This window comes from Palaemon carinicauda, chromosome 41 (assembly GCF_036898095.1).
Source record: "Palaemon carinicauda isolate YSFRI2023 chromosome 41, ASM3689809v2, whole genome shotgun sequence".
Taxonomy (NCBI): domain Eukaryota; kingdom Metazoa; phylum Arthropoda; class Malacostraca; order Decapoda; family Palaemonidae; genus Palaemon; species Palaemon carinicauda.
The window spans coordinates 32,178,755-32,191,067 of NC_090765.1; the positions used below are offsets into that span (position 1 = coordinate 32,178,755).

The window sequence follows — 12,313 nt, forward strand, 5'->3', positions numbered from 1 at the left end:
AAGTGGGAAGTCTTCCGAAGCTGGTGCAGAGCCAATGCAGTTTCCTCTACCAGTACCTCTGTAACCCAAGTTGCTGACTTCCTGTTACATCTTAGGAATGTTAGATCTCTTTCGGCTCCTACGATCAAAGGGTACAGAAGTATGTTGGCAACAGTTTTCCGCCACAGAGACTTGGATCTTTCCTCCAACAAAGATCTACAGGACATCCTTAAGTCTTTCGAGACCTCTAAAGAACGTCGCTTGTCCACTCCAGGCTGGAATCTAGACGTAGTCTTAAGGTTCCTTATGTCTCCTAGATTTGAACCTCTCCAGTCAGCCTCTTTCAAAGACCTTACTCTCAAAACTCTTTTCCTCGTCTGCCTTGCAACAGCCAAAAGAGTTAGTGAGGTTCACGCCTTCAGCAGGAACATAGGATTCACATCCGAAACAGCTACATGTTCCTTACAGCTCGGGTTTTTGGCAAAAAATGAACTTCCTTCACGTCCTTGGCCTAGATCGTTCGAAATTCCTAGCCTCTCCAACATGGTGGGTAACGAGCTAGAGAGAGTTCTTTGCCCTGTCAGAGCTCTAAAGTACTATCTTAAAAGGTCAAAACCTATACGAGGACAATCAGAGGCCTTATGGTGTGCCATTAAGAAACCTTCGATGCCTATGTCCAAAAACGCAGTTTCGTATTACATAAGGCTTCTGATTAGAGAAGCTCATTCTCACATGAAGGATGAAGACCTTGCTTTGCTGAAGGTAAGGACACACGAAGTGAGAGCTGTAGCTACTTCGATGGCCTTCAAACAGAACCGTTCTCTGCAGAGTATTATGGATGCAACCTATTGGAGGAGCAAGTCAGTGTTTGCATCATTTTATCTCAAAGATGTCCAGTCTCTTTACGAAAACTGCTACACCCTGGGACCATTCGTAGCAGCGAGTGCAGTAGTAGGTGAGGGCTCAGCCACTACATTCCCTTAATCCCATAACCTTTTTTAACCTTTCTCTTGAATGCTTTTATTGTTGTTTTTGGGTTGTTACGGTAGGCTAAGAAGCCTTCCGCATCCTAGTTGATTTGGCGGGTGGTCAATTCGTTCTTGAGAAGCGCCTAGGTTAGAGGTTGTGTAGAGGTCCTTTAGTATGGGTTGCAGCCCTTTATACTTCAGCACCTTAGAGTTGTTCAGCCTCCTAAGAGGAACGCTGCGCTCAGTAAGGAAGACGATCTTATTAAAGGCAGAGTAATGGTTCAAGTCGACTTCCTTACCAGGTACTTATAATTTCATTGTTATTTTGAATAACTGATAATATGAAATACGGGATACTTAGCTTCTTGATTAATATGTACACTGGTTTTCACCCACCTCCCTGGGTGTGAATCAGCTACATGATTATCGGGTAAGATTAATATTGAAAAATGTTATTTTCATTAGTAAAATAAATTTTTGAATATACTTACCCGATAATCATGATTTAATTGACCCACCCTTCCTCCCCACAGAGAACCAGTGAACCGAGGAAAAATTGAGGTGGTGTCAACAAGAAGTACTGCAGTACCTGGCCACAGGTGGCGCTGGTGAGTACACCCCCCTCTTGTATAGCGATCGCTGGCGTATCCCGTCCGTAGAATTCTGTCGGGCAACGGAGTTGACAGCTACATGATTATCGGGTAAGTATATTCAAAAATTTATTTTACTAATGAAAATAACATATTACCAAATGGAGTCCTATTCAACATATTCTTGGAAGTAAATGATTCTTGAATTGTCTAGGTTCACTATTATAGGTTCCAAAAGACAGTTTACTGAAGATTTACTATATCAATACTACAGTAGGGTCCCGAATTATGCGAGAATTTGGTCGATTAATGACCTCGTGTAAATGGAAAATCGCGAATTTCGAAACACACAACTAACAGAAATAATTCCATTGCGGCCATGGCAACCAGCAATTTGCCTATTCAAATGTGTTTACTACCCATTTCCAATACTTTCTTTGTACTATACTGTATTTCTTTATAATATCAAATTGTTCTTGTAAATAAATAAAACATTTAATATACTTTAAAGTTCTAATAACTTGAAAAATGGTTAAAATTACAACCAGGATAGGTGTAAACACCATATATTTCCTGTTATAACACAACCCAAAATACAGACAAATTTTAATGTTAGTCATATCTATTGTATAATACAACTGGTGAATAGCAAAACCATCACTCTATAGACTAGCTTGTTGTATGATTGAAAATCCAGAATTATCAAAATAAAGGCGATTTTATATCATGGGTTTCCTAAACACGCTAAAAAGCACAATAGAAAACGACAACCAATGTTTTGTTTACGTTTATCTCTGATCACAACGAAGAAACAGACGCATTTATACATCTGTGTTTTTGAATTGACAGCAATTTTACCAAGTATAGATTATATGTTGAATTTGTTATTACCAATGTTCTAATTATTTTTTATTAGAACTTTCAAATAAATGAAATGAATGCCATTTATGAAATGTTTTTCTTTATGATGCCGCCTGAAACGGAAACCTTCCATTTGTTTACGCTCCATCTTCGATCATAATAAACAAACGAATGCATTAAACACACATGATCTAAGTCATAACTAATGATATTACAAACATTTAGTAAACATTATGTTATTACAAATATTTTACTTACCGTATCCTTATAAATTCCTAAATTCGTAGCAAAGCTGGAAATTTTTTTTTCCTTATGCGTTTAATCCACAATAGCAAACTGCCGCTAATGACAGAGTGATAACTTACGATAATTCTAAACTGTTACGAAAGATAATTGTCCTTTCCATATCCAAAATACTTTTCCTAACTTCAGTTATAAGTCAACTTGTACCCACCTCAATTATGGATCCATATGCAAAAAAGGTAAAAGAAGAAAGTAATAGGCCTATTTTTAAAGTCACCGAGCAATTAGGTTACCGCTATAACGTTCGATGTGAGAGAGAGAGAGATAGAGAGAGAGAGAGAGAGAGAGAGAGAGAGAGAGAGAGAGAGAGAGAGGGGAGGGATGGTTTTAAAGTACTAAACAATAAATATGATAGGTTATAACACACTGGTGTTTATGTAATATTAACTGTATAGATGGTTTGAATAAGTTAAGAAATGGTGTAAACAATTCTTTGTTATTGTATTCGCGCAGAAGCTAGACATCAGCTGATGTGATCACAGCCAAAAGTAAAACAAAAATAAGTTAGCAATACTCGATTTTTAAAACACACCCGAAATTTAACAACATAAGTACATGCTTTATTATAGCGCAATTGACATTTAAAGAGTAAAAATTTTCTGGAATAGAATGGTGTTTCCTAAAAAATAGTGGTTTGCGGACGAAATCGGTTACCGTATTTTAAGCTATGATTGAAATGGATGTATACATGGTATAATTTTTTCGTTTTGTATTTAATTGACACTTCAAGAAAACCGATTTTGGTTTCTTCATCTATTTGTAAGTATTGTATAACGAGAGAGAGAGAGAGAGAGAGAGAGAGAGAGAGAGAGAGAGAGAGAGAGAGAGAGAGAGAGATCAGCTGTTGTAATTGAATGTCGTGTTTTTGTTTCGTGTACCCCCTGAAGCGAGGAATTGATCGCCACAACTAACAATATTCATGTTAATTTCATTCTTAAACTCAAGTTGCCATATGTGAACTATGGTTTTATTTCTTACGGAGAGAGAGAGAGAGAGAGAGAGAGAGAGAGAGAGAGAGAGAGAGAGAGAGATTTCTGCCATCAAATCTCTCTCTCTCTCTCTCTCTCTCTCTCTCTCTCTCTCTAGATTTTATTTTACCGTCTACTCTACAAAACCAATGTTTGCAAATCAAATGTATACTGTTTAAAATATGACAAAATATTGACGACTCGTTACCGAAGTTTAGGCTATTCACTGCCGATAAACGAACCCAGTCTACTCGTGAAAACCTTGAACGCCCAGAGGGAAAAATAAGGCTTTTAAATATACTGTACTAAACAAAAATAATGCTTTAATATACCATCATTAACACTACCATTACAATTATCGTAAGGTTGGAGAAAGATAAAGATTGCCGAGAACGTAACCACATTTCTGTTTACATTTTGTCAGCTGGACTCGCACAGTTAACAGTTGATTTCATTGTTGATGTGGAATTTTATCCTTAAATAGGCTATTCATTATGAAATTATGTTAATGAAATGTAATGTTAATATTGTTTTGTAACATTTATTATAAATCACCGTATTTAGGGCTACCAATATACTTAAAAAGACAATAGATTTGATACATTTTGTAGTGCTTGACTCGCGAACTTTGAACAGCCTCGTAGATACAGAAAATTTATTTTTGAAAAATAGCGATCGCGGAAAAGGGGAATCGTGTAATTCGAACACGCTTAATTCGGGACCCTACTGTATGGAAAGTTTAGTTTGATTAGTGCAAGTCAATGATTTTAAGTTACTAAAACCAGTTATGATAATATTTTTAATGTTCTGTGTTTAATTTTCTATGATCAGCAGCTTTTTATTTCAGCCATTGAAGATATAAACATGATTTCAATGAATATTTTTTATTTGTATACACATTTCCACCTGATGTTCATATTGCTTCTTCTCCAGAAGCTCATTTTATTGATGTTTACCCTCAAAATTTATAAAAACATTTTCCCGTTTACTTTCCTTTCAAAAGTTGCATGCTACTGGTAACGTAATGGGATAATCTAGTGGTAAATGGTAAGTAGGATACTGATGGTTGCCCATCCTTATGTTTCAGAGTTAACTTATTCCTTATTTCTTGACATCAGAAATCAGTGGGGGAGGTGGGTGGGCAAGTATATGAACATCATATAACTATAGAAATGGAAAAAATCATTATTAAAAATTTGTTTAATGTATTTCTATTTTCCTCCCCTGATGTTTATATTGCTAACTCCCACTCTGGTGCAGGTGAGGCATCAGTGAATGAAAGCAATAGGTCAACAGAGTTTGGGATGTATGACCGAATTATAACTCTAAGATTCAATAGGTCTAAAATTTAATGGGAATCATTGTAGAGAATTAATAATTTCAGTTAAAATTACAAATAAAATTATGAAAATGTTAAAGAGGAAAAGAAACTATTTTATTTGTAATTGTTTATTTTTTATGATTTAATTTAATGAAATTGACTGAATGTATGATTTTTTAAATGTAAACAGTTGTAAAATTTAAACAGAAAAATATGATAGCAGTTCGAGCCGCAGGTTAGGAAGTTAGTTGGAGTCACGAGCTCCGAGAAGCAACTCCAAGAGTAAATTGTAAATTGATATGTTTATTTGCAGCCGTTGACTGTTTTAACAAATTTGTGTATTTTGCAACCTTCTACTACCCCTACCAGTATTTGTAAGTGTTCAGTACTTGTAAGAATAAAGTCGTCTCAAGTTCACCATCTTTGTGTGTCCATTAAAAACTAAAATTGACTAGCATGGGCAAGTGCTTGAGCACCATAACCGATTTCCCAGTATCTACCAACTATGAACCTGATTATTTTTCTAATGATAGTTGGAACATTGCAAAAGAAATCATAACTTGATTGCATTAAAAAGTGATTTTGACGAAGGAAAAATATATTTCTGGGCTCAACCTGTGTCGCCCAGTTAAATGCTCCTTAAAGCACCATTTCAAAGGTGTAAATACTGCTAAATATACCAGAGAAAAAAGTTGCATGGAATGCTAGGAATATATCCAGCTCGCTCCCCCCTAAAGAGGTTCCTTTCCAATTAAACTTCTCCCTCCTCAAAATCCCCCATTACTACAAGGTGTCGTTCACTACAGCTACTGCCCCCCCCCCCCCCCCACCCACCCACCCACCCACCCACCACCACCTAACCTTCTCCCAACATTCCTTGTTAGCACCCGTGAACGTTCGGGCGTGTTTTTCGTAGCTCTGTGTTATTTTGTGTTTTTGAAGATGTCAAACGTTTTGGAGATCCATGCTCCCAAATTGAGTATTATATTTGTCTGTTTGGGATTTCTAGGTAGCGACACATGTTCATTCAATAACCTTGTTGGGTTTTATCTCAGCCGCTTTGTTGATGCTCCCTTACGGGTGTGTATGCGGTCTTTTGGTGTCGCTTCCTCGGGATCTCTTTTTTGTAATATTTTTTATTAGTTCCTTATACTAATTGTAGTCTTATTTTTGTGTTATGGACATCTATTTCAATGTTTTGGCATGATTTTATCTTTTATTTAGGCTATTTGGGCAGTGTTAGTTAACGGCTTCGATCGGTACAATATCATGCGAGAATTCTTGGTTTTTTTAGTTTTTATGGGGAATCGGAATGCGTTTTCATTAATTTTAGTCTTGCCTGTCGAGATCGGTATTTTACCACTTCCAAATTTGTCACACTTCTCTATTTATCTGATGTTCATATACATGTCCACGCTCCTTCCTACTGATTAGTGGTGTCAAAAGAATAAGGAATTGTTTTGATTTTAAGACTGAAGAAGGTATCTGACATGCACATCATGTTCTTGTTGTTAAATGCTGGTTTCATTGCATTACCAGAGGCATTAGTGTATTGGAAGTAATATATTAATTTAAGGAGTTAAATCAACATTCCAAGCTTCCGGAGACTAAAAACAATATGATCATCAGGTGAGTATAGAAATGAGGATTTTTTTTATTAAAATTCTGGTTTTTGTAATAAACCTCTTATCTTGCATGCACTTTTGCTTTGTGGATGTTGTGACCTCTTTTCAAAAAATTTTCATATCATTAATCAACTTTTTTCTATTTATACTAAAGATGCCTTTATGGTTTTATCTTTAACATTGATATTCAGTAATTTAACCCTTTTACCCCCAAAGGACGTACTGGTACGTTTCACAAAAGCCATCCCTTTACCCCCATGGACGTACCGGTACGTCCTTGCAAAAAAATGCTATAAAAATTTGTTTTTCATATTTTTTGATAATTTTTTGAGAAAATTCAGGCATTTTCCAAGAGAATGAGACCAACCTGACCTCTCTATGACAAAAATTAAGGCTGTTAGAGCAATTTAAAAATAATATACTGCAAAATGTGCTGGGAAAAAAATAACCCCCTGGGGCTTAAGGGTTGGAAATTTCCAAAAACCCCGGGGGTAAAAGGGTTAAAAAATTTTTCATATCATTAATCAACTTTTTTCTATTCATACTAAAGATGCCTTTATGGTTTTATCTTTAATATTAATGATATTCAGTAATTTAACAAGACCACTAAATCAAAACACTTTCTCATAGGGCTGACTTGATGTTTATCAGAGTAAAGTATTTGGTGCTATTATAGTATGCTATCTACCACCGATTTTGCTATCTACCACCCCTCTCTGACTATAGTATGATACCCACCATCAGTCCCTAATGATACGGTCTACTTGCTAATCCGCCTCTAATAAGGAGGATCAATACCGACTTGATAACCCAATCTAACCTAACCTAACTCAACCCAACCTAACATAACTTACAAACTGCTTATAATTATGCACCCATGTCCTAACATAGTCTAACCCAACCTAACCTAACCTACAAACTGTTTATAATTATGCATCCATGTTATCCTTCCAATAAATATTATTAAACTATCATTAAAGTCCAATTAAGATAACATACTGGTGGTAAGTAATTTGTTTGATAATCCTCATCAAACAGGAGGATTAACATTGACGGTAGATAACATACTTTGAGGTAGATAGCATACTGTAGTAGAAATTCGACGGTAGATAGCATACTATAATAGCACCAAGTATTTTCTGTAGGCATTTAGTATAAAAATATTTAGTGAATTTAAGGTCGAGAGGACCTGTGGGTATATGCTTATGTGACACCAAAGTCTGTGCTCGCCCTTAAATGTCTTTGGTTAAGGAATTATTTTGACCAAACAGTTACTTTATATTCCTGCATACATGTATAACACAACCTTTAAATCCTAAAATTCAACCCTGAGAATTAGGGGTTGTCTTATACTGCCATTTTAAAAGTCAGTGATGGTTATTGGAAAGCTAACCTTGGGCTCAGTGCGATAACAACGCTCATACATGAAAAAATTCACATTATGAAATAAAATAATAAAAGTAATAAATCCATTATTATCTTATATATATATATATATATATATATATATATATATATATATATATATATATATATATATATATATATATATATATATATATATATATATATATATATATATATATATGAGCTCATATTGTACTACCATTCTAAAAGTCAGTGAATGTTATTGGTAGGATAGCCTTAGCCTCGGTGTAGTAACTTCACTCGTACATGAAATCATTCGCATTATGAAATGAAATAATAAAGGTAGTAAATCCATTATTATTTTATATATTATTACCATATCTTCATAATAAATAGTCTATTTAAAGAATAATTCCTTATCAATGAAATCATTTTTTTTTGTATGCAAGCCCAAATGATGAAATTTAAACGTTGTTAGTTCATTCAAACGACCGCCATCGAGGATATGCTCATATCTGAATGTCTTATCTGAATGTCATCATATACACAGAAATATATATTACAGTACTTGTGTTCCATTTCCATTAAACAGTATTTGAATTTCATTATTAGCTTTTGTTATTGTGTTTTTAGAAAAGATGTGGTCATACTTTTATTTCATAACAGTTCATGAAGTCATTACTGAACCGTACTTTAAAGATTTATGCGGCCAATGTTTATTATTAAATACAAATTTGGAACTGCTCTTTTTGAGTGTACTGTACTGTGATGGTGATAAATTTTTTTATACTGTATGATAAGATAAAGTAAACAAAAACTATGGTATGGTTTGGAATTTCAAGACAGGATAAACTACCATAGGTTATTTATGTAAATCTTGTACAGGACAATACAGTACATTACTGTCACAATGCTGCATGCTTCATTTCATGATTTACATTTAATTTTTTTTAACTTTACTCACTAAATTATTTTTTTTTAATGTAGTAAACGCATCTATAACACTAGATTAGAATGCATGGAAATAATTTATAATAATGGCTGCTATTTTTGTGTTGCAAGAAACACATGGCTTTTTTTAGTGTTTTTTCCTTTTCTTTTCAGTTGATGGTTGCTGTGGTATAAACACGTTTACAGGTACTTGAATGTACTTTAAAGTACAGTACTGCCTTTATGGTGTATATTATGTACAGTATTGTATGTTTTTAAGTTTATTTAAGGTGGTGGGATATATATTTTTTTTACTTTTTTAAATTATACAGTACATATTTCAAGTTTATTATTAAACAAGGAAATTATTTAGTAGTCTTTCAGGTTATAATCATTATTGTAGAAAGAAATTTAATGCATGTATTTAAATGTGATATTAGGTACATACAAGAAATGCTTTAAAACAATCTCTAAACAGTCATCTTATAAAGAATGTTTTATGACTGTTATTAATGAGATTTTTCACGATTCTTCTTATACTATGCTAATTTTTGTAAACAAAACTTCTAAAATATGTGCTGGTGTGAGACAGTTTTCTTGGTTAATAGTGGTATGTGAGTGGGTCATAATTTGTATTGTGCCAAAAGGTTTATATAAGATAATGAAAACTTTCTAAATTTGGATGGCTACAAAATTTATTTGTGGATACCAGCTTCTAGCATAAAATCCTTGTTTTATAGATATGCATAGTGTACAGTTGTTGTCTTCACATACAATATTTCCATCGATAAATTTCCTAGACATTCCTTAGAGGATGAGGAGTTCATTTAGTTAACCCCCAGCTAAGTATGCATTCTGGCACCTAACTTTTTATGGTGTAGACACTCCTTGTATGTCTGGAGAGAATTTTGAACATTTACACTGTTCTTCAGGATGTTTTATAATTACTACACTTTTTCTTTAATTGATCAATATTTTCTTTTTATTTATTAGAACACAATTGTCATTGACTTGTTATTTTCCTTTGGGGGCTTGAAGAAAATGTAAGATCTTTATTTTGACCTGTTTTGATTTTTTAGATTTTCCTTTGTTGATAAAACTGGTAACAGTAAGGGTTTCTATGCTTCTTGGCTAGCTATTGTGCTACCTGTTTTGGGCAGCTTTCATGTGTGTCGCAATGTCGGGCTTTACTTTGTGTAATAGATAAGTACAGTTTTGCCATTCTCGTGTTTCAGCATTCTGTTACACTGTTTAGGCTTTCTTGTTTGTTTTATGCAACATTTTCCAGTGTAGTACTTACTTCGTTCCGTTTTATTCAGTGATTTGCATACAGCCTTGTAAAAGCCCTTATCGGACATTGGTGTTACCGTTACCTAGTTCGTATTAATGAAGTTCTTTCCAATTGATTGTGTTTGATCCGTGAAAGTCATAATGTTCATTTGTTTATTCCTCGTAAGAGATCATTAACCTATTTCTGATATTGTTGAAGCTTATTGTGCAGTTATGAAAATGAGTTCCTGTATTCACCATGGTAAGCCTACCCTCCAACTGGCAACATCTTGTGAATGAACGGTGTTTGGGTTTGAGTGGCGGAGAGGTTCATTTCTATTCAGGAAGTGTATGGGAAGCTTTATTCATAATTAAGAGGTGAAAATAAAGGTATCATGTTTATATATATGTTAAACCAAGATTTCACCACAAAATAATAACAGCGGAAAGAAGAGGAGATGTATTATCTAGAGACAAGACTTTGATGTTCCACTCTTTCATCAGAATTTTCTCATATAGGGAGGGAGAGGAACATCAAAGCCTTTACTCTAGATAATACATCTCGTCTCTCTGCTGTTATTATTTTGTAGTGATACTGTATCTTGGTTTAACATGGTAAATACAGTACACCTGCTACATTTATTTTTAATAGTTAATTATGATTAAAGCATCCCTGCACTTCCTAAATAACATTGAACCTCTCCGCTACTCACTATAACACAATAAACACTGTTCACTCACAACAATAATTGAGTAGTACTATTGTGATGTTGCTGATTGGAGGGATGGCTTGCAAATGGGTTCAGGAACTCATTTTTGTAACTGTTTCTTGAAAGACAAAATAACTCCCCTCTGCTTTGAAGTTTGTAGTTAATGTTTCATCTGCTAAACGACAAGATTTGATTTAGACCTGGAAGAAGTATGTATCATGGGCATGGTATTATTTGCTGGCTCTTGAATTGCATTACAAAAATCCAGAATGTTTATTCAAGTCTAGAAAGCTCGTGAAATAATTGGGTCATATATCAGTTTATCTTGTTTTTTTATATATCAGAGTTAGTCTTATTTTCTAATTAATGCAGTTCTCAAGAAATGGAAGCATCTATCACATAGCATATACTGTTGTGATGGATTATCACCTATTTCCAGCTTCAGTGGTAAAGGCTATGATTGCCATGTAGGTGTTTTTTTACAAACTCATAACAGTCTGATGTTGAACAGGCTACCAACCACTCAGCATTCTATTTTGCTCCCCAACCACTCCTCTTGGTTGTTCCTGCATTTTCCTGACTTAAAGTCATTATTGATGAAATGAACAGACAGAACATGGGTAAGAACGTCACCCTGCTTTATTCCAGTTTCCATGGGGGAAGAATTACGATTCTGAGATTGTAATATATACTTTTGCTGGCCTCTAAAGAAGGATGCTGTTCAGATGGCGCTCGCGTCGTGGCGTGGGTGGTGTGGCGCTGGTGGTTGGCTAGGGCCTTTGTATCGGCCCATCCCTTTGACGAAGGAATTAACTAAATGGAAGACAACCTGTGAATAGTGGATTTCACGCGCCTTTGCTTTATACACGACACCCAAAAGGTGCTCGCGCGAGGGTTGTAACCTCAGCATTCCATGCTTTTATCTTTCTCTGGTATAATTGGAAGGTTTTATCAGAAAAGATATATAAGAAGGACTCTTTTCACCGGGCGCCACAGGTCTCTCCCCAGAAATAGATTTTTCCTTCGTCAAAATCCCTTTTATGGTTATGTATAGTGATCACAGCAGACATTGTCAGAATTTCCATGGCCAGACATCTAGATGAAGTTTGGAATATACAGTGTTTGGGCTACCTTTCCTATGCCCCTCCCTTGTTAAGGGTGAGCTTTGTGGCTTTTACCCCACAGTCAAACATGTTGCTGTCAAATACGAGTGCTTCTCCAACTTATTCATCAGCAGCTGACTATTACTAATCAATATTAGGAGCAAAAAGTGCAACAAGTGTTTCACAAGCATTTGAGGTAAATGTTGATGCCCATTAAGGATTAAACTTTATCCAAAAGACCTATCATTAAAAGTAGATTCTGAGGGAGTGTCAGAACTTTTTAAAAGATATACAATTTGAATAATGGAGAGGATTAAA

General features: G+C 34.8%; 1 protein-coding gene across 2 annotated transcripts in view; it reads left to right on the forward strand.

Annotated features, from left to right (window-relative positions):
• LOC137632499 (inositol-tetrakisphosphate 1-kinase-like) overlaps nucleotides 1-12,313 on the forward strand; it is an 84,698-nt gene that overhangs the window by 41,628 nt on the left and 30,757 nt on the right. The window contains exon 9 of one of the 2 annotated variants that reach the window (XM_068364461.1): nucleotides 9,088-9,120. The exons of the other annotated variant lie outside the window; for it this stretch is intronic. Coding sequence (XP_068220562.1) covers nucleotides 9,088-9,120 — 33 coding nt within the window. The remainder of the gene's footprint in view (nucleotides 1-9,087; nucleotides 9,121-12,313) is intronic. 2 annotated transcript variants of the gene reach the window in all.